Raw genomic sequence first — 23,395 nt, 5'->3', positions numbered from 1 at the left:
GCTGCAGCGTAATCTGCTGGCGAATGTATGCATCGCGCACGGTTACCGACTGGACGCAGGAGTTAAGGGGACCTATACGGCTTAAAATAAAAAATAACATCGATTTTCGAATTTCGATGCTTTCTGATAGCTACCATCTTTCCTGAACACGATACAATTTGCGGAATTAAAAAATATTGCAAGACAACCGAGCATACATTTTTTATATACAGCAAGGGGCCAAAAAAAAATTCTGCAAGCGTCAAAACACACATTATAGACTGTAACGTGAGGATGTAAAAAGCTAGTTTCACAAACAATTGAATATCTGAATTACAGAGGTACAACCGAATGACCTGTGATGCAGTATTTTAAGCCGTATAGGTCCCCTTAAGAGCCAGATTCCTACCGCAGACCGCAAGCCACAGGGATCGGAGGCAGTTTGAGATATCGAGGATTCTTTCCATCCGTGAAGCCCCTGATCCTAATAAACGCGACCACGTGCAGAACTGGCGCCCGGGAAAATTTAATTCTCTCACTGACATTTAACGGTTGCATCCTCGCCGTAAGGCAACCGGAAAGTTTTAAATAACCGCAACGTATCGAGAGGGTCCCGAGAACCGCAAGTTAATATCGGATAGCTGGGGATATTAACTAACTTTCTATATTGAACTAAAAAATATTTAAAACTCCCGTGCTGCGAGGAATATTAATTTCTTCACCCCTCGCTGTATGATGCAAAAACAAATGTCTGGCCTATTATGAGAAATATGATTCAGTTGTTAAATTGAGCACACCTTTTACCATTTGTTAAAGAAAAACAAGTCTGGATAGTATTCGTGAAATACTAAATTGCCGATATTTTATAGAACTCACCCCACTCTGTAATCCGTGCAAGATGGCGGAGGATTCCAAACGGTGCTGTGGCAGAGCATCCAATCGCACCAAATCTAGAACAAAAAGATTCAGTGATGAAAGATTATCGCGAGGAGACAGGAAAGGACGTTTCTATTTATAGAAAGCGTAGGGCATATTTTATTTCATCCCCAACCACCATCCATCCTCGGGGAGTGAAAGATATTCCAGCAGCCTTGTGTCGCGTCTACTTTATCGTTAATATTAATGGTCCTGCTTGGAACAAGAACAAAACTCGCCATTATTGCGTGCACCAGGTTGCATTTTCACAGTAAAAAAAAAAAAAAAAAAAAAAATATGATCCGGAATCCTTTGCGGCTCCATTCGAGTTACATTTGAGATTCGACTTTTGATTGACTTCCCGAGGTATCTACTCGCAATTAAGGATCACCCAGTGCATGCCGTTGTGGAACGCTACGCGAGCATCCTTGAAGGTTGCACCAGGCAGAACCAGGAAGAACCAGTGACGTCGCGATTCCAATGGCTTGTCATAGGCTGACCTTTATCGATGGAGCGTGCGTGCATAGCTTACGTGCGATAGGTGCATTAATCGCGAACGGTGGGTTGCATAATAAGTCGAGACACGAACGAACCAGGCCCAGGCCCTGACAACGGCCACCGGCGGACCTTGCGTGGGTGCGAACCGCGCGTTGCTTCATAAATTCTCGACCGGTTAAGCGCGCTCACATGCAAAATTACGACGATGACAAGAACGCTGACAACGAGCAATCCGATCGAGTTCAATGAAAAATCGCCTCGCTGTACTCCGTACTACTGGAGCCTGTGCGTGCAAGGCGCGACTCATCCTCGAGTCGATCGGAATAATCGTTGCAAATTTTTTATACGAAGGAATTTCACGTTTCTTAAGAAATTTTTGTAATTATAGATTGACCTGTATTTGACTCTCCCATTGTTTATATCCGAGAGACAACTCCTTATCGCCTATCGCACGTTTCCCAAGGATTCGAATTTTTACTCGAGGAATAAGTGGGTCGATACTCCATCACTCTCAACCTCGACTGTCTCGAACAACTTTCACGATACTTGGATCTTCCCGTGTAGATCCATCGATCAGTCATCGATCCACACGATAATCTACCAAAAAAACCCGCTTGCCACGTGTACGCGAAGGGACGCGACAAAGAATCGAAACAATGACTAACAACGTCTGCGCGCTCGTAGACTTCCATTTTCTTTTAGCCAAGATCGAATCTACCCAATTAGAATGACGCGCATTTTCCCCGTACGGTGAAAGTTTCTCGGAAAAAGGAGATCTCGATAGGGGGGGTCCCATTAGATATGCCAGAGATAACGGAAATACCTTGATAGCTGGTAAAAGGACTTGCATGTCCTCGCTAACCACCATCCTCGGCTCTTCGTCGCTGTCCAACTGAGACTTGAGCAAGGACACGCCACGTTCTAAAATCAGATTGAACATCTGCAAGGATACGACCAGTGCCCTTTCTTGGACCTCGGACCGGTAACCCTGCTCCATTTGGGCATCTGAAACAACCAACAGAAAAATCGAACCGTTAGCGACACGAATGGCGACATTTCAAAGCTTGCTGGTAACGGTTAGAGACAACGCTTAGCGACCTCCGCTTCTGCAATTTGCAGATCGGAGGTGCGCGGGCTTGTAATAAAATTGAACGGTAGAATGTGGCCATGCTTTTACTATACCGATCGTGTCGTACTCGTATACTCTTCGTGTATATATGTATAACTTGCGAATTTTCATGGGAGAAAACTGAATTTTTAGAGACGACAGCACGAAATTGTCTTGAAGTTGCCAAGGTTCATACTTGACAAAAATTCGCAGAGTGCAAGGGGTTAGACATTGTCGAGTCGGATAGCTATGAAGTCAGCGGAAAGGCGAGGGAGAAGGAGGGAAACAGACGCGGAAACGCGGCAGGCAGCGTAGAGACGTGGCCTTTTCATTATCTCGTATATCCATCGCGGGTAATCGGCATAGTCGACATTTTAACGTCGTTTCCGTGGTACAGGGTTGCGAACGAGGCTAACAGAAACCGTCCAGCGTATCGGTGTACGTCTGCGGGGGGAAACGGGAACCCTAACTACTTTACGAAGGCGACATTGTGCGGCACCTTTCATCTAGGATACCGCGACTACCTTGGGCCCTTCGTTGCAATCATGCTGAACATCCTGAGACGATCGTAGCTCATCGAAAGCGTCCTCTTCGTCGAAATTGCAATCGTTTGCAATTGCTACCTCATTGACATTTTATTCGTTAATCATTTTACGAGTGCGCTTAAAAATTTTTGCTGTGAAATCAAACGTAATACGTAACACGAAAAGTCGTTAACAGATTGTCTAGCTTATACTGAACAATCTCAAATGGATCATTTTTTATCCATGGTAAAATGTTGTGTTATACGAAAGAATGAACTTTTCCATCAGATTATCTCTAGAAATCCTTTCTGACTATGCACTTCATCGAATTATCGCAGCGTTTCGCTGGCCTCAACCGATTCCCACGACTAACTGTCTCTGTCCGATCGCCAATCGCACCGGACTGCTAAACCTCTCTCACAGGCATCAAATATTCATTCCACGTGTCGCTATTCTTTGAATCCATTCATTCATCACTCCGTTCTCACAATCGATACTCCAGTATAAACGTTCGATCGCGGATCCTACACGCAAAAATGTCAACCGAGCTACGACATGTGAATTCAGTTTTCGCAGTCGCAAAAACCTGATGATGGAACTAATATGTGGGTCGCTTTTGGCCCGACCGTAGGAGAGGAGGATTAAAATCGTATTAAAATTTGAACGAGTGGCCCTGCTTCTCTCCGAAGCAGCCCTTCAGCCCTAAATACAGAAACATCGCGTTGTCTCCCTCTGAAAGCCCTTGCGGTTGAAGTTGACACCCCCTCGGCAGAGATATACTGGGACAGAGATCGAGTATGGTGGCCGTTAGCGAACATAGATGCGCAGGGATGGCGAAAATTGAATAAAGTAAGCCCAAACAAACGAATAACCCTATATACCCGATGGCAAAGTCCAACGTGTGTGCAGGCGAGAAGCCACTCGACGATATCATGGCATCTGGCAGTTTAATTTATCGCGGATGTGGATAATAATTAGCGTTTAACTGCGAGCTTCGCTCGAACGCCCGTGTGGTCTTCTTCGAGTACTGGGTGTGTAAGGGGTAATTAGTTAGGAAAGATTTATAGAAAGGCCCTCAACTAATCGCCAATACGATCATTAGGGAAAATTACGCTTATCGTCTGTCTACCCCACCTCGGTTTCTTCGCCCTCCGCTATAGCCATGGCGCGTCAAATTTGCGTCGAGCACGTCAAAGTTGTAATCGACGTGCTTCTTTATCGGTCGAATCGTTAGGAAGAATTCCCAGAGATTCTATCGAGGCCAGTATTGTCGAAGGATGCCAATTAACTATCGGGTGCGCGAATGCCAAGCGCGTAATTGCGAACTGACCTCTCCGAAAGAAAAATCAGAAGGTTTTTACCTAAGTAATAAATTTAAATATAAAATGTTCTACTCGTGCCCTCCGTTACACAGTGTAAAAACAACTTAAAGCGACGAATGGAAACTCGAGCAATTACTTCGTTAAAGCGTCAATTAGGGAGGAACTCATCCACCGTCTGCGAGCTGCAGACGCGCAAAAGCGTTAACCAGAAGTTGCAACAGTTTGCAGAGAGCAAGAGGTAATTCGATTGATGCGCGAATAAGAGGAGGCAACGACGTTGTCAATGAGGTCTGAAAAGGCAGCACCCACTCGGCTCGCCCTTCTTTCCTAACGAACAGAACGGGGCGCGAAAGGGATGGGGGCACTCTCTTGTCGAGTGAAAACTACGTCGCGAACGTGGGCCGTTTAATGAAATTGAAGGGCGAGGTCAGCCTTCCTGTTTCCAGAACCGATACTAACGCGATTACCTCGCGAAAACGGACGCGGAATCGAGTTAGCCCAGGCTGGGCCAGAAGGGGACCAAGGGGATGATTTCATTAGCATCGATTCTAGTGGCTGAGTTTCTGATTCCGTTCTATTTGCCGGCGCGCGACGACAATAATGAATTTTCCGCGAGACGCTTAATTCGTCGTCGGCGAGGATGAAGTCTTCCGTTGTCAAATTAATGGATCCATCAGCGAAACGAAGGCCCTCGCGAAACGGACGGGGCAACGGCGTCGCTCGAAATCACCGGAAATCGCATTTTCCGCGCTTCGACGAACACGCGAACGCGAACGCTCGCATACACGGCATCGTCAACTCGCATGATTGGCGCTAAACTGAATTACCGGAGCGCAGCGTCGAGGAGTTTATTTCTAATTTAGAATACAGACTTGAACTTGGGATGCTTTATAGGCGTAAATTAACCCGAATCGATCTCGGTTTTATGCTGTCGTTTCATGGAGTTCCAAACAAATAGTATGTTAAAGTAAACTCCAACCAGCTATTTCCAAATCGAAATTTCGTCAAGCTCCATCAGGAAACAGAGAAATACGACTCCAGGCGCACATCCTTACTATTGGCTTAAAATATTGACCGTCACCTTGTCAAGGGAACATTGTTTCAGAGAAACCCTTGTAAATTCGCGACGGTTACGGACTTGTTAAGTCAGTTATACCACTCGCTTTCCAACAGCCCGAACACGAGAACCCTTTTGTTTGAAGTCAATCGCGCCCGTTATGATGACTAATAGAGAGGCATTACACGACACGTTAAAGGTAACTGTAATGACCGCGAAAGAGAGCTCAACGCGTGGAGAGCAAACTCCCATCGGCGACTTTAATGACTTCGAGTGTCGTCCGCCATTTGCTTAGACTGGTTTAACGGAACGGACAAGTCCGCGCTTCGGGCCAAAAAATCTTCCACGATACAAAAATCACGCTTTGTTTGCGCAGCTTCGAGCGACGAAGCTGCACTAGCAGATGTTTAAAAGCTTATTCTACGTTCAGAATAAATGGAGTCACGAAGAGAGTACGAATTTACGTACTTACGGGACCAACTGTATAATTAAGTTACAAGTGTTCACGGAGGGTTAAAGGCAGAGACTCTTCAGGCTCCCTGGTTAATTCTGGAGAAACGAGTTGGATGGAGATTAACATTGGCGCGATTGGTCTTAATGAAACAGAACTCCGCGAGGTTTATTAACCAAATCGACATATCCTCCGGAAGTGGAGAAGCCCTCAGCAATCGACAACTATGACAGCCACGTCGCAGGAGCGTCAGCCATCGAACAGCGAAGAGGCGTTCATGCGTGAAGATCCAGCGAAGACCGTGACGAAATTCCCGACGTTCCCGCGTTACACGTAGCACACGAACGTAAGTGTGAACGACACTTTACACCGCGCCCCGCGGCCAACTTGCTGCATTTATGATTTAACGCTCGTCCCTCTTCATCTCCCACCGACGCTCGCTCGACATCGAGCTACCGCGTTCACGATAGCGATATTCGTTAAAATAATCATTACGAACAGAACGGTCCCCAGGACTCTATACTCTGAATTTATCAAAGGAAACAATTCTTCGTTCGTCCTACAGAAGAGGTAAAATACTTGCGAGCTACATGAAACGTCGTTACGATAATAAATGCGTACTAATAAAGTGGAAAATGGCGTTTTCTCAACCCATACAGGCCTCGCATGAATTTTTTTCTTCCGAGGTTGGACCGCCTCCCCAACGCATTTATTTAATCGCCCCAATACCGTATGTGGTACGATAAGCCCGAATGGGTTAATCTCGCGCGTGTAATTAATTCCTAATACCCGAGCCCATGCATTACGGAGCTAATAAGGTATCCCCAGCGTTCGCGACCGATGGTATCTCCGCGATATCCGTTCCTGCGCTCGCAGATTTTCGAAATTTATGATTTCCATAATTCAGCCCGCCGATGGGAGTAACGAGCGGCATCAATCCGCGCCGGTGAAGGGATTCGGTCGCCGCCAGTGGCGAGGCGTCCTGGCACGCAAAGAAGCTGGCCTCTGGAAGGCGCCTGGCGCCAAGCAGCACGCCCCGAGACGTTCGACGAACCATAAGGCTCCGTCCACATCGCGTTCTGGACGCCGCGAGCCGGATAATACCCAGGCGACGTCCTTGGCGCGTTTTTCTCTCCTTCTGGGCGATAAGCCCGGAACGTTTCGGAAGGGGGAGGAACGACGAGGCAAAGAAAGGGAGGAAGAGGCGCGTATACGCGAGTTAAGTTATCGTAAACTGGTTTGCTCGTCGGGATGGCGCGGATCGAAAGGACAATTTAATAAAATGGCGTCAGCCAGCTAGCTGGATATCCGATTACGATATCCCTCTCCGAGCGGGGACGATAAATTCCGCGAGAAACGATGGGTCGTGTCGATAACGCGATGAGGAGTGACGCCCAGGGTAACGCGAGCCCTGAAGAGCTACCGCTAGTCGGGACGATTTCGAGAATCGGATGGGAACACCGCGGATCTTACGGTGTCGATCGGTTGACACTCGTGGAGACGCTGTTTGGCGAGTAAACGTGTCGATGTAGGAAGAAATGTTTAAGTTGTGTACATTCTGTTGCGAGACTCTTAATAATTTCCTTCGTTTGTTGTAACGGTAGGCTAAGAGAAGCCTGACGATGAATTTCGAATTCCTTCGAGTGTCATTCTAAAGTTTCTTTCATTCATCCATCCCTTACCGTTTCCTCCGACCGACCATCCATAAACCATCCAATAAAGACAAAAATCACCTGTTTCCAGCGACTCGAAACGTCAGCATCGATAATCGAGTCAGCATCTCCTCTAACCACCATCTAGACCCGACATCGGCAATTTCGATCAGGGAGCATCGAATGAAGAACCAGATGACCCGTTCCTAATGAAACGCAGCCTAACTCTCGCTTTTACCTCGCCACGGATGGAAGTCGTCCAGGCGATGGTCGCAGTCGACTTTTATCCCCGGATGCTCCCGAAGCGAGGAAGCAGAAGAAACCGGAGGGGACCGGACGCGAAAGGCGGTGAGAGAGAGAGAGAGAGAGAGAGAGAGAGAGAGAGAGAGAGAGAGAGAAGTACGTTTATTCGTCTGCAAATTAGTCACGAAGTCGGCAGATAGGAGTGGGAATGGAAGCCCAGGAACGGGTGGTGGCGCTGCCACGAACGACGATGGTGGTGGTGAAACAGCTTCTGCCTGGGTAGAGCTCAACGTACGACCTTGGCGAGGCCTTGCGAGGTCGCCGACATGATTCCGTCCTGTCCACGGGGCACCGGGAGATCGGTGGGATTAGGAGAGAAGAAAGGGAAGCGAGAGGGAGAGGAAAGGACTCTCGGAGGTGCCACCTCTTATCATCCGACACGTCCACCGTCAGCCGACTAGATTTCCATCGGGGTACCTTCAGCGACTAGCTAGACCTTCCCCGCGAGCCGTCACCGTGCAAACGCGTACCTTACGCGGATCTAGGGTCGCGATGTGCGTGCCCCGCTCTAACGAGCTCCGTGAAATCCTGTTTACGTCGATGAGGTTAACGCTTCAACCTATCCCCGTAGATTCTCGATTCGCTTTCCACGGAAACCAATATCCCTGCGCGGAATTATGATGGTAATTGATCGTGCACGTGTTTCATCACGGTAGTCGTGGAATCGTTTTTTTCTTTATTTAAAGAAAAGTCATGGCTACGTCCCCACGATTCAGCCGGCTAATCGTTGAAAAGATGACGAACGTTCCAGAGGCAGATACGAGGAATTAGAAATGCAATTAAACCAAGGAGGCCACAACACTCGCGGACGGAGAAGAAGCGACGTGCCATGACCGAACGTCGGCAAAAGGAAATACCGAAACATCTTGTGTCGCGGACAATCTCATTTTGACTTTAATTATACACTCGGGACACGTTTAACGTCAGCGAAGTAAGGAAAAAAGGTTGAAATAAACGAAAAGGAAGTCGACAGTTGTGCATCACGGCACGGCGTCTGGACACGCAAGCTCGGTCTTCTCCTGCCTTGTCCCCCCTCCCTCGCCCCTGTCAAGTCGCAATTTTCCTCTTTTAATTCGCGCACATACGCGGTAGAAGCAGGAAGAACCGAGCTTCCTACAATCATCGCTGAAAGTAATACTCCGATACATAGTAATGATCGTGGATATTACGTGGAAATAAACGACCCCTGATCGATCGACGCCGACTCGCTTCGAGCTTCGTTTCCTGACGCTGTTCTAGGAACCAATCGAATTATCGCGGGCATCAACAGTCCCGATGAAAAAGTTCTGTCCTTACAAAATCTTGAGAACCCGAGCAAAGAGCACGGGAAACAGAGGAAACATGCACGAATGCCTTTTCGACCCTCTTCGAACGCATTCAAACTTGGAAAATTCCTCTTCTCTAGCGACCCTGGTTCCAAACAGGCAAATGTTCGAAACTGCTCGATTCCAACAGACTTGCTCCCTGACGCACGGTGAATATTGTACACGACGATCAAACCATTGAACCCTAAGAGTACGATGATCTGTCGAGCACAAGAAGTCAATGATACCCTTCCTAGCGGTTGTATCCACTCGCGCCTGACTGATCGAAGGACATTTACATCTAGACACATAGATTCTTCAAAGGGGATTCGTATTCGCTACGTATTCTTCAAAGAGGACTCGAGAGCATTATTCATCATAGACGGTGGCAAATGTCACGGTGCAAAACAAACAAAAGTCTCGCGATTGTAACGAGAGAGATAAATCATTGACGACAGCGGACAGAAACGCGACGTCATATTCGCCAGGACAAGGCTCTCTGCCAGCTTTGTCGCTCGGTAAAAACGCGTACTTGCGTTACATTTACCGATTCTGTTATTTGCAGCAGACTGTAATATTTTGCACAAGATACACAGGATGGAGCAATAACCACTTTACATTATACCTATACATTATCACTTTTTTGGACTTATTTCTATATCTAGTATCACCCTCTGCTCGGTTGTACCATCCGTCTAGCCACGCCCTGTATATTTATTTAAAAATTGGTAACGTTATTAAAACCTGCCTGAAGACCTACCATTCCTCCACGGTATCCCCATGTCGCGAACCAAATGAATACCGTAGCCGAAGGGCAGAAATTTCTAATAAACTACCACCGCTACTGGCGCCAGCGTAATGCTCCTGCCAGTTTTCACCGCGATCCGGCGCCTAATCTCTTATTCTCCTTTTGCCGCGAAAGCCTCTTTTCCGCCGGCGGTCGTCCGTGTCCATGTTTGAGAGGCGTGAAATATCGCCTCGTGATTACGGAGTGATGCCGCTTTGAAGGAGTCGTAAAATTTACCCTGCCCAACGGATATGCCCATCGTTGGATCTCTCCCTGCTAGGCGCGACGCGTAACTCGCTACCGCGCGCAACATTCTCCCGATGATCGCCTTCTCGGAAAATAAAGGCGGCCCCGACGAATAAAGAGTCTATGTCGTGGTCGAATGGGAAACCCGTGGAAGTAGAAGCTTGCGCGGAATGTCGCGAAGAGATCTTTGAAATACTTTCGACTATTCGGTGGCTAATTAAAGGGCGAGCAACAATGCACGACCACGTACTCCAATCGTTGCTGTTCCATTCGTACAGAGAAATGGCGGAAGAGAGACGCTGAGGACGAATGGCTTGAATTAGGTCCGCGTTTCTTCGTATTGATCCGTGGCTATTGTTTTGGATACTCGTATACTGTCATTGGAGCATCTTATGTCTGTTTTTCTTTGGCACAATGTTACTTTTTCATTGCAGTTTTATTATATTTGCTATGGTGAAAGTCGATCTCGACGCGTCTGACCATAGCTGTCTGTTTCTACTTATGTTCGTGACTATTGGCAATCGTACGATACTCTTGAACTCGAGTTGCTTAACCTTCTAAGCTTACAATGTCCAAGTTACAATAGAAATTGAATCGTAAGGAAAAGGTTTAACATTGATCGTCGAGACATAGTAAACATTATCTTCATCCCGAAGTACGCTAGCCTGTAGATGCGATCCTCCCCGAGGAAAGGATGGTTCCGTGGAGCATCTACGGAGATTCGTTAAACTCTTCTATCGATTACCACCGGGTCGCTGCACCGCAATAGGAATGCGCGATGTTGGTGTAAGTAATCGCCCACCCGGGCGACTAACGCGTCGTGTCGCAGATAGATAAACTTAATAGCTCCATCCATTCAGCAGCGCCGATTATTGCTACGCTAGCGCGTGGAAGCGAGGTAAACCGAGGGGTTTATTACTCGCACGACACGCGGAACGTCCGTCGAATTCCTTTGTGTCTTTGGTTGTTCATCTTCCAGGAAGATTCGAGCGTGAGGCCCACGGAGGCGTGGAAGACCTGCGTGACTTTTACAGTCCTCTCCGCGGATACGCGCGAAGAAAGAGGGATCATTGGGAGAGACGATTGAACATTGTTGCCGCTCGTGGGAATCCCATTATCGTTTCGTCGTGGAAAAAGCCCGCCCGATCTCGCTGCCGAGCTCGAAAATACCGGGAGACTAGATGGAAAAGAAAGGATGAGAGGCGGAACCACAGGCTCCCGTGTTCCCCCGTCTTTTTCCCCTGCAATGCGGCTCCCGCGGGACCATTTAATCCTCCGCGGAGGGCTTCCCAACCGCCGATACCTTCGTAGCGGTACCGGCACGTGAGTGGCGAGCCAAAGGCACGCTGGATTCTTCCAGAAAGTAAAAGAAATAGTAACTAAAGCAACCCAACTAAGTGCTGTTTAATAGCGAGCAATGTGGAATCTAAAGGACGAAATGTAGAATGGATAAAGGAAGTGGAGTTAAATTAGGGACGCCCTGTATAACAATCCAGTCTGAAACATTCCGCTGCGTAACAAATAAAAAGTTTCTTCTTTGATTTTTATCCGAAGATCGACTCAGGGTTGGGAAACCCTGTCGAGGGGTTTCTGCACGAGCGAAAACCATGATGAGACGACGTGACCACCCGAAACTATCTCACGCACACGATCTGTGATTTGTTGCGCCGCTAGCAAGCTCGTGGCTCTCGTCGCCAATAAGAGAAACCACGCGAAGGGGAGAAGAAGAAGTCAGAGTCGAAGATCGAACGCACGATTGCCAGGAGAGTTAGGCTCTCTTCACACGAACCGCGATCGAACCGTCACCGCAATTGGATAACGACCGACAGAATGGACACTTTGTTTCCAACGAAACTTTTTACGGGACAGCGTGACTGATCTTCCAGGTGGCTGGGCTCGCTGCGAAGACTACGATTATCCTGGCTTGAAATCGTATCGCTTGATGCATTGTCTTCGATCAGTGTACTCATAAACGACGTTTGTTTGTGTAGTTTCTTGCGATACGATCGGTGGTGCAAGAGCAGCAACGAGATCTTTGACCGATCATTGACTCGACGGTTATGACACTGGCTTCTCGCGGTGGCGTGGAGGTACAACTGCTAGGGAGCACGAATGCGATTAGATGCCGGTTGAAGCGCTGAGTCTGGCTATAGACACGCCGTTTTCCCTTGATCGCTAATGTCTTGCTGCTCCCTATCTTTTTAGTAGCGCAAACCAATCTCATCTTGCTAAATCATAAATTCTACCTTGTAAGTTCGGAATAAAGTCAGATCGAGTATAAAATTATAGAATCGTTACTTTGTAAAGGTAGCCAATCGATAAAATCATAGCCACTTCAAGAGCCATTTCATCGACACAGCAATTGAACTTCTTTTACCCGACATCGAAAGATCCATATCAATTTAAATCGCACAGTCTACGTACTAAGAAGCCCTCGGTATTAAGTACCTCTTTTCTTACACGCGATCAAGGTTTAAAATATCTACCTCGCGGTCGAACCAAAAACAAAGTGGCCTCAACGTTAACAAACACGGCGTATCTCATCGCGCGGCACCACAAACATAACTAGTGTGAAAAACGATGACAGTTTGATGATATCATGTCCCGTGGTCGGATTGTGAATCGGAAAAAGTGAAAAAGAAGACGACTCCGCGCATATAACCGATGGCAATGAGCTTATTGGAACGCAGAACGCGTGCATTGCTATCAATGTCTCGGTCGCGACGTAGCTTTTGATGGAATGGATTAATTATACCAGGACTGAGATCGATGAATCGCGCGTAATTTTCGTCGAGCAGTTTCATTAAACCTAACGAGAATCGCTAACGATCGCGCGTTAATGTAACGGGTCATTCCACGATTCTTTGCGTTCGTTTTGGGGCAACTTTACCTCGGGCAGAGTAGCAAAAAACTTCCAGACACGTGCTAGATACTGGGGATGAAATGTACAGAAAGTTATACTAAAACCTGGACACGCTAGAGGCTGGAGACTGGCTAGAGACTGACTTGAGACTGAATACCTCCAGCCGAGTAACTAGACCCTCGACTCTGATCACCCTTACCTGAGTAACTTTAATTTTCCCTATTCCTAACACCTGCCCCCAGATTTCCCCCATATCTCGCCCCAAAGTGGCTCATAAATCCTCAAAAATCGAAGGAATCCTTCGACGAGTGTCGATCGGTCCCAAAGGACTGAATTCAAGCTGAGAGAGCCCGCAGGTGAACGAATCGCTAGAAGAACGGTTCTTGGACCGATTCATCGCCGCCGGGAACGAGGACAGGGATCATAATTCGTCGTCGATGGGGCAATAAAGTCACCAATCCGCCCATCGCTCCTACGAATCGCTGGCCGCCGTGATCGACGAGCGGCGACGGTTGTGGATGTTACCTCCGTATTTCTTTCCATCCGCCCTCGCGACACGCGCAAACCATTGTCCATAAACTATATCGCGCGCGAAAGTGGGCGACGCCGCGGCGATCTATCCGCGTGCCTTAAATAAACGCTATGTAAATACGCGAGAGAGAAGACCCGGAAGGCTATCGTGGAAAAAAGAGAAGAAGGCTATGGTCGATACTCGCGGGTCGCATATCGTTGCGGTGCGTGGCTAAAGTGAATTGGCGGTCTGTCGCTGATGCATGGCAGAGTGATATTATGAACAAGCCACGTCGCTTCATGCATATTCATTCGAAACGCTCTCGACGAGCCCCTTCGGTTACAGAATTCGGTACGCCATGGGGGCATTCCCATTAGGAACACTGCAAAAATCGATTTTTTTCATCGAACCTTCCTTGAGAACATGTCTGACAAAATGTCTTGTACCGATGGATAAAACATTGCCGAAGCTACGATACTTCAAACAGACCGGGTACATGTAAATCCGTGCCCTTAAAACTTTGCGCACGCCGTTGGAAGCTTTGCGTGTAAACGCGATTCATAAATTTCGCCAAGAGGCTAAGAACCAAGTGGTTTTCGATGATAGGGATACTTGGGCCAATTTCTGATCGAGATAAATAGAAGTCCAAGGATCTACGTCTTGTGCATCGTTGGCAATCGATATTTCATCGATCTTCGATCACTCTCAATAATGATTCAACCCTACGCAACACACCTTCCATCGACAAAGCCGTATCCCATATCGTAGATGACGAAAATTAGTTTCTCAAGCGATTACAGAACAACTTTCTGGGGGTTAGGTGACTCAATTCTTCCTCTCCGACATGCCTCGCAAATGTCGGGGCACGACAAATCAAATTACTCCCCGTCAGCCCTCGCACTGGGCACAAAATCAGCTTCCTAATGTTAAAATCTTCTTAATGCTTTATAAAACTCGTTCGCGAATAATCCAAGAAACCGCGAGAGGAGCAAAAAGAACAGAGTCCCAGTGGATGGGTCTGAGCTCGATTAACGGACAGACAATCTGCACGCCTAATAATCCTCACGGCTGTGCACCATGCAAATACTCTCGCGTTCGTTTTGACGTTAATTCCAGAGTCTAAGAAACTGATCAGGAGCTTACCCTTGCTGGCGACACTCTTCAGACCAGACGGTATCGTGTTCGGAGTGTACGATTCTTCGATTCGATGTAAGATCATCGATGATAGGACGAGACGCGAGCGCACGTGGCGATTCCTCGGGATCCGATCATGCTCCGTGAAGCGTGAAGATGAAGCACGAAGATGACCGTGAAGACTATGGCGCGTGCTTATGAATTTGTTGCGTCGATGAAGTTGCTGAAGCTTTTATACGCGTTTCGAAAGTATACAGCGTACTCGGGGGTATATTCTTATCTACAGTCAGTCCCATAAGTATTCGTACCTTCTATGTCTATCGAAGACATTTGTCTAATCTAAATGATAGGTTTGGCATTTTCAAATAAATGTTTGACGGATTTCTTTAATAAACATAAAAGGTACGAATATTTATGGGACTGACTGTATACTTCCAACTCCTGAGGTTTTAATTTCTCGCATTGTTGAAGTTCTGCTTAATCATCCAAATTCAATTTCAATTAGCCAAAAGTGACACTCCCTATCCTTTCTACCATGGTATTCTTTTTGTTTCCAATTTAACACTAGTTACAAATACTTCTGATAACGGGCATAATCGCACCCCATCGGCTTTAATAAGCCAGTTGATGTGTTACTCGAGCATCCTTCCATCTATTACGCTCTCCAGCGTCCTTCACGGCCCGCGAATCCTTTTTCCAGATCGTTCTGTGCGAGATCAGCTTTACTCCCTAAGAAGGCCCGAAAGAAGCGCGTCGCAAAAACCCTTCCAATTTCCTGTTAATATCCCGAAGCCGCGTGAATCGACGGAATCGATGAACCGCAAAACCAGCCGTATCGGTCCGATTTATCACCGAAGGACGCGAGATGCCGCGAAGGTCGAACCGTAAGAGGTGCTCGGACGCGGAGGGTGCAGCCCCGAGAGTAGGAGGGTCAGAAATCGCAGAGGTCATAAACCCAGTACCCGGCTACGTAGATGGAATGCGTCATTAATGCCTCGGCTGTGGCATCGCGGCAGATCAAGTCTTTATGACAGGCATTCGTAGTTATTATCCGCGTCTTCGTAGGAAGCTATATTTTAACGGTCGTAAAGGTTCCGCGGCGCGAGGCATCGCCGGGGGGTTATTCGTTGCTCGTGTAAATACAAAACTAAATGCGTCCCCTCCGCGGGCATGTTCAGGTGTTGCGTTCGCGGAAAATCCTCAACGCGAGAAGGTATCGTTTCGTAAAGTTGGGAGCATGGTATGTAGGGTGCTAAGTACAGTAAGATGTCTCGAGTCTAAGGTTCTTCTAAGGAACAACGAATTTCACGAAGATCTTTGTGTAAATTTGTGTAAACCTTGCGTAAAACACTCCATGCTGAGGATCATCTTGAGCAGATGAAGCATCTACTCTATCCACTCGTTTACCTTCTAAAATGATCCGATGGACGCCGATGAACGCGGAAGAAAAAGATTTACGTCCCAGGTTCTGGGTACTCCCGAACGACTACTTTTAACCGAGTGAATTACGACTTATTTAGAAGCAGACGGTTCGTTTATTTTCCGGCAGAAAGCGCGAGATGAAACGGGACGAAAGTAAATGTTACCAGTCGCCGGCAGACTTCCGCTCTTCCTAGGAACAGCCCTATAGGCGTAAATCTTATTCTTCCTGACGACTCGTTTCAACGCGAATATATGTGACATCGGTTACAAACACATGCCTTTGACTTCTGTTCGACGTGCCGTTTGTCTGGAATTAGGATTCTTAGAAACCATCTGGCAGCATGTTTCCCAAGGGTGTACGTTCAACCTTCCATATTTTCGTAATCGTTGAGCATATTCGATAAGTAAGATATATAAAGCAGTAATTTCGATTGCATCCCTTCAGTTTGTTTAATCTGTCCTTCCCACTCAATTAGGCCTGTCCAACTATTCCAAGTTGTTCTCCGATCAGTCTCCTCCGCGACAATGTCGTAAAAATACAATCGCGATGAAACAACCCTGCCGTGGTGGAGCAATTTGCATTCCTCGAGCATCGGGGGAAGGATGATCGCGTTAATCGCGACAGAAGCCCGATTCCAGGTAACGACGAGGGGAATCCTGGCGTGTCATACGAAGAGAAGTGCAGAGAAATCGTTCGCTGGACGCATTAAGGCTAGGATGACGCGCAACAACCTTTTGTGATGAATTCTCTGACGAAACCCTCGCAAGGAACAGGTGCACGGTGGCTCGAGCTTCTCGTCTCGGCTAGGGACACGGTACGACTCTGGTCATTAGTCGATTCGTCGTGTTTAATAGACGATCGGTTCGTGATTAATACGTGCGGTCGCTTGGTCCCTCGGGGGATGATCATAGACTGTATCGAGATGCAGACGTAATGACGTGCGTGGCCGGGATTTAATGAGTTAGCCACTAAGTGGAAGGTAAATTGGCACGGATGTACCTCGGTAATTTACTCGTGATAAGTGTAACCGAGTCTCGTGTCTCTATCTTTTTTGCCCTCGTTGCATGTCGGCGGCTATTTGTTACGTGTCTGCCTCTCGTGCAACGTTAAAAATGTTATCGAGAGCATGAGCGTGGAGAGAGAGTGACTGAAAGCCCGCGTCGGAAAGCGCTGATACGATTCCGAGCAACTCGAACGTCCATGACGACAGGGTTGACTGAATTCGCGATAAGAACTCCGCTGGTCTTTCGGATTGATGATCTATGCGCAGCCCCTTGACATTTTTATACTATTAATTTACTGCTACGAGAGAATTCGATGAAGTTGAGAAATGCGATGAAATGATGTACATTATTTTTTTTAAATTCACCTAAATATTGTAAAATGCATAAATACAGATGTACATGATGCTACGAAACTTGGAATAATATAATAACTTCACCATATCGAAATCTGGTATAATACACGAACTTTTTAAGGAAGATTCTTTTCGACGGGCCCACTTAAGAAATAAAGGGCGACGTATATTTTTGCCAGAGAGAAGACGCGGCAACATTCGTAAAGCATAAGCACGCGCACGTGCTGCGCGCGTTTATGGAACCGCAACCAAGGAACTTGACGATCTACCCTTAAAGATGACCCAAATGACCCCGGAGCAATCTTGGTCAGCTCGCGGTTGCTAAACGTAACACGTTCCACGCAACATCCTCCTACGAAAGGAATTTTCTTGACGGCGAGGAGACGCCGCGTTATTATTCCGCGCGCGCACGCGGAGGGTGAACATGTGGGTTGATTGTCCGGCATGATTTACGCGCTGACCGCTTAATAACGCTGTCATTAATTTGCAGACGGTTGTTCGTCGATCATCGCGAGAAAGAAAAAGTCGTTGGACTCGTTCGTCGTCTGTTGCTCAAATGAAATCGCGTTCGACTCTGAATTAGCTACCTAAAGAGATGTGTTGGAATTTGAGAGTACGGAAGTGATTACGAAACGGAAATAGGAGGACGGACCGAATCCGACGGTGCCAAAGGGCGTAAAACACGAGGAACCCTCGTGAACTCGAGTCCCTGGTCGTCCGCGGTACCTGGAATTTCAATTGCGAGGCACTAGGATTGGCAGCCCCCCGGTAAACTGGCTATCGACCGAGGCTGGACACCCAAGCATCGGTTATTAGCTTTCTAAACACGCCAAGACTAATGATTTATCCGTATCCTAACGGCGGGATGGAAGATTAGTATTTGCGCGATATTCACTCTAATGGCCGGCCGTGTTCTTCCGTAAACCGTGGACGCGGATAGTGTGCCGATTGATTGCGGCAACGTTAATGAGTCGTTTAGCGGTCGCTACGCGTAAAGGCCACACTCGGCGCTCAAATGGATCATTTAGATGCTGAAACTGCGTGAACCGCGGAATGCCAATGGTATTGGTGTGCACAGAGTCGAGCGGAGGTGCCGATATGACAGTCAAGTGTCATCGTTCAAGGAACACGGGGTGTTCCGCTTGGAATGATATCTAAACCGGGACTGATTGTATAGTCGATATAATTAAAATCAATAGAGTTCATGGAATTTCTATTTCAGGCTACAAAAAAAATTCCGACAACAGGGGGGTTCAAATTACGAAACATTTATGCTTCAAATCTTTGGTCCGAACAGAGTAAGACTGTAGTAACCCAGCTCAGAGATGAAAAATCAACGTTTTCTAGTCTAATTAAATCCCTGAAGAGTCATATCTCGGTCTCAAGGTGGGAATAGCCTATTGGAGAATGAAAATGGCCCGCCCAGCTCACGCCAAGCATGAAAACAATTTCGCGATCGCGTCGATCCGACAGATAACCAAATGACTCCGCGGCGCTCTCCGGGCGCAAAGCTACCAAGAATAATGATGGTTCGTCTGCCCCCGACGCAACCACCTTATTATTACACGTATCGCGTACTGCCGTCGGCGCGGAGTTCCTTTTCCACGTTACCAGCATCGAGACACCGACACCATCAACGACCGTAGAGGCTGGCGTCGTAACTGTTCGTTCACCCGACCTTCGCAAGGTCACCGAGCTAGGGTGGAAAAAAGGGGGTTGGGGGAGAGGGGAATGTACGCGGTGAAAGAGGAGGAGAGGAGGTTTAGCGGAGTCGAGGAAGAGGGCAGGGTCTAATCAACGCCCGGAGTCATGCTCCAGAGAACACCGCAGGAAGGAAAGGCGGAAAGAGGAAGAGAGCACGTGAGGAAGGAGAGGACGAGAAAAAGCAATAAGAAATCCAAGCTGGAAGAAACAGTGGACGAGGTCTGAAGCAGAGAGTATCTCAGCCTGAAAGGGGATCTCTAACCTAGAACTGAGTAGAGTTTTATTCGTATAATAAATGACAATAAAGGAACGAGTCGTTCGTTATGGAAGCGATCCATGTATCCTTGTTTCTGCCTTTTAATCGTTTGAAAAATCCTAGTAGATGGGGAAGGATGAATCTTTGCTTGGGGACCGACATGTTTGGAGATTAACAATTATCGTTGTATTTCATTTTTTACTCCAGATAATTCAGGACTGACAACTACAAAGCCTGCTACCAAGCCCACTGTCGCAACTATCGCCACCAGGGGATCTCCATCAAAACCCAACGCTGCCATGGCACCTAGAACAGCGAATGTCGTCGCGTTTATTGTCATATGCTCCGCGTCCAGCATCGCGATGACTCCGCGATCAATATTATGCGCGGTATCCGGTGGAACCCGTTTACGTCGATCCTCCAAGTATCGAACCCTTCGACCTCCTCCCTCTCCCTCCGAATCGTGTTCTCCTACTGTGCTGTTGCGTGTCGCGCGATGCCGAGTTAAAAATAACACCTCGCTGGATATTTATAGCAACGAGGAGGAGGAGAAGGAGAAGGAGGAGGAGGAGGAGGAGGAGGAAGCATGAGGAGGGGGGAAATGAAAAAGAAAAAGTTGGAGCACGAGGAGAGGGACGATAAAAAGGGTTGGAGGGGCGCATCGAGCAGATCGGAGGCGATATCTGTCGCCCGAGGAACCAGAAGAAAAGAACAAGATGTGGAAGAGGGGGCAGAAGATCGAAGGTGCAGGAAGAAGAAGGGAGAGTAAAAAGGGACGCCTGTAACTGTGCAACCTGCGCTGCGACGATCATCTAAAGCGAGGGGAGGGGGAGAAGAAGGCAAGTCTGCGAGCACATAGCCTGCGCAGGGTAGTTCAAGTGGAGCGACGCAGTATATTAGATGAACGAGAGGAAGACGAAGAGGGGGCGAAGGAACGAACCTGGCCGACAGAGGATCGCGAAGAAAGACGAAGAGGGAGAGAGAAACGGGTGCATTGCGCCTGCAGCGAGGTGGCCTTGACGTGGGCCGACCGGCGAGGGCAAGGACGACCGCCCGAGGGAAATCCTCTCTTTTTATTCCCTTCCACCTTGACTGTTCGGTAGCATCATCCGCGACGACGATTCCCGCGTGCTGCAACCGCGCCCATTCCGTAAGCTCGCGTACACAACGTCCGACGTCCCTGTTACAACCGCAGAACGACTCCCCAGGTTATCGCAGTCCCGGGGACCACGATTCCTTGGGACGCTTCGCGAACCGAGATTGCTTTCCATATGCCGACGTTGAGCTACTCTGAACGATTGTACGCCGTTTATCGCTTGACGAGGTATTTATGGGAAACGGGAGGATTTAGCGAGGAAAAGTCGAGCCGTTTATCGCACAAATCGATTGATTCCATAAAACAAAGAGTGGAATTAATCGATGCATGCAGTGAACGGCTCATAAATAGATTAATGCAGAAAGTTCTCTTCTAAGATATACACACTTTCGAAATAGGTCAGTAGTCGAAGTCATACGAGACTCGATGTAGTCTATCTACCCAGATAGATGGACACCTGATACCAGACAGGCCCCTGTATCATAGTTTTCGCGGGTGGGCATCGCGATCAGTCACGGAGCAATCGACAGAAAAGTCGGCGTCTCGGGATCTTCGATCGAGCATCGACGCGGCGTCCGATGAACCGGCGGTCGACGACAGGCTCCGAGCCGTTGTTGCGCAGCGTCCGACGTATCGGAGCGGCATGTCGTCGTACAGATCACTGATCGCCGCATTGAAATGCACATTTCTTGCCACGCCGGGACGACGCGAGTTATCTGGAAAACGCGGAGAGGGCGAAGACAATCGGTATCCCCGCGGATCAGTATCTTCTTTGTAGTCGAGAGGGGCCTTTTGTCTAGCGGAATGGCGACCCTCTCCCCCTATTCGCCCATCCCCTTCGCACTGTCCTTCTTCCAGCGAGACAACGAGATCGTCCCTGAGAGTTGCCTGGCTCCAGAAGTCGTTGGAATAATTCATGACGTCGCGATCTTGCACACGAGAATAGTTTATCGTGGGGGGTGGTCGGAGGGAGAGGCGAAGGCAGAGGGGTGGACAGATGGAAGCCCGATTGGAAATCGATTCACGTACCGATAACACGGCCCCGCCGAGTTTTCTCCGCGGGGCGGGGGCGGGAAAAGCTGAAAGGCCACGTTGGAAAAAGGGGAAACAATCGCTGCGATCATTGCGAGCGCATTCGAGCGTTCTTTTTTACCCTAACCACGACTAACCGCTTCCCTTTCTTTGAAGACTTCTGCGAGATGTTAGGGTCCCTAGGGTGCCTTTTTTCCTGATCTTTTTAGAGTGTATGTATAACTCATGTCTTAGCCCACTTTCTATTCCAATCTAAGGTACACTCATTAAAATAGTCATTAAAATATCTTTCGAAATTTTTCCAAACCACATCTCTCATCGATCGACTCACGTTTAACCGAGGCTCGCTTCGAACTATTATAATAAGAGGAATTATAGGTCCGCGAATCAAGTTCGTTAATCCGCGATGGAGGACTCGATTGGTCATAAAGAAGCCTTACACAAAAATTTCACGGTGAAATAAGCTCATCTTCAGATTAAATTTACTGCACAATAATCTCTGCCCACGGTAGTCTCGCTCATTACACCCACCATTCTCTTATTGGAAAAGCCTGCTCCAATCCGCCTCGACGATCGCTGGCTCGGCAAAGATCGTTTACATCTAACCGACATAAATTAGCCGGCGCAATGATCCATATTAATCGACAGCGTGGACGCGAGCATGCTGACGATCGCCAGGTACACGATCTCCCGGGCAAAATGATTTGTCGACGCTTCCAAGTCGATGCGGGCCCGGCGCGGTAACATTCGGTACGAACGAGGAAATCGTAAAGCGAAGATGTAGCGGCGCGACGCCGACACAGAGCCGAGTCGATGTCGGGTAACGACGCGATAACGGCGACAGCTGATAAATAACTAAAGATCGTCGATTGCTTGTCGGTTTTCATGCGAATACACGCGATAAATATCGCGTCGCCTGCCGGTACATTTCTGCGTCTGCCCAGGCGCGCCGAACCGACTATAAATTCCACGCCATAAACGAACTCGCATCCGCTCTAATCACCGATGCGCGGACTCCTCGAGGGGGTAGTCGAGGAAAAGTCAATTTTATATTTTCTTATGGGGCGATCCCTGAAAATAACGCTACGAATCCAGCAGTTATCGATTTCAAGATTGTATTCTAGCTACAATTGATTAGAATCACAGGCAAACTTTGGATCGAACTTTGTGATTTCAATTCCTAAACAATGCTGTTACGTCGAACTCGATCGCCTTCCGCGACAAGAAATCGTCTTTCGCGCCCGTGACCACCCGTCGAAACGCAAATCGCGTTGTTTGCCGTGCTCGTATAAGCCAGGAACAGAGAATAGTCGAAAGTCGGTGTTCGCGTCGGCAAATAAAGTTTACGCGGTGCGACTGGCCAGCCTCGATAAAAGTAGCGGTGCAACGCGCGGAGAAAAGTGGCGCGCTAAAGGCGAGGAGGCGAGCGTCGAGGAACACGGTACCGGTCGACGAGCACGAAATACATAACCGTGCTGACATATTGACACAGGGGAGTCGTAATTCGCGCCTCGCGGACAAATAGAGGGCCGCGGCCGGCTGTGAAAAGATCCCTCTTCAAGGGCGATCCGTTTCGCCTGGAAGAGAGAGAGTGCAAAGAGCCGGGGCAAACATCGCGAGACGGAGATGAGCCGGGAGGAACCGTGAGGCGGTATGTAAGAACGCGTATGTGGTAGGAAGCCTTTGTAATGGGTGTCTCGTGAAGTTACGATGAATCTAGGGGAAAGTTAATCCTCTCGATCTGCAGATAATATAGAGATTGGACAAAATAATAAAAGAAAAGATACCTTTGGCGATTAGTAATCACTATAAATACCTGCGTTGAGAATTTCCGTTCGAATTAAGCGTAGATTCGCATACACGAAGTTCTCGT

The 23,395-nt window shown here is 48.0% G+C and overlaps 1 protein-coding gene across 2 annotated transcripts in view; it reads right to left on the bottom strand.

Moving 5' to 3' along the window:
- LOC128881450 (telomerase-binding protein EST1A-like) overlaps positions 1-23,395 on the bottom strand; it is a 112,209-nt gene that overhangs the window by 46,762 nt on the left and 42,052 nt on the right. For both annotated transcript variants that reach the window (XM_054132489.1, XM_054132491.1), the window contains exons 11-12: positions 2,216-2,397; positions 856-929 (exon numbers count right to left, since the gene is read on the bottom strand). In XM_054132489.1, the coding sequence (XP_053988464.1) occupies positions 856-929; positions 2,216-2,397 (256 nt within the window). The remainder of the gene's footprint in view (positions 1-855; positions 930-2,215; positions 2,398-23,395) is intronic.

The sequence above is a fragment of the Hylaeus volcanicus genome, chromosome 8 (assembly GCF_026283585.1).
Source record: "Hylaeus volcanicus isolate JK05 chromosome 8, UHH_iyHylVolc1.0_haploid, whole genome shotgun sequence".
NCBI lineage: Eukaryota > Metazoa > Arthropoda > Insecta > Hymenoptera > Colletidae > Hylaeus > Hylaeus volcanicus.
This window is presented reverse-complemented; position numbering and strand designations above follow the sequence as displayed.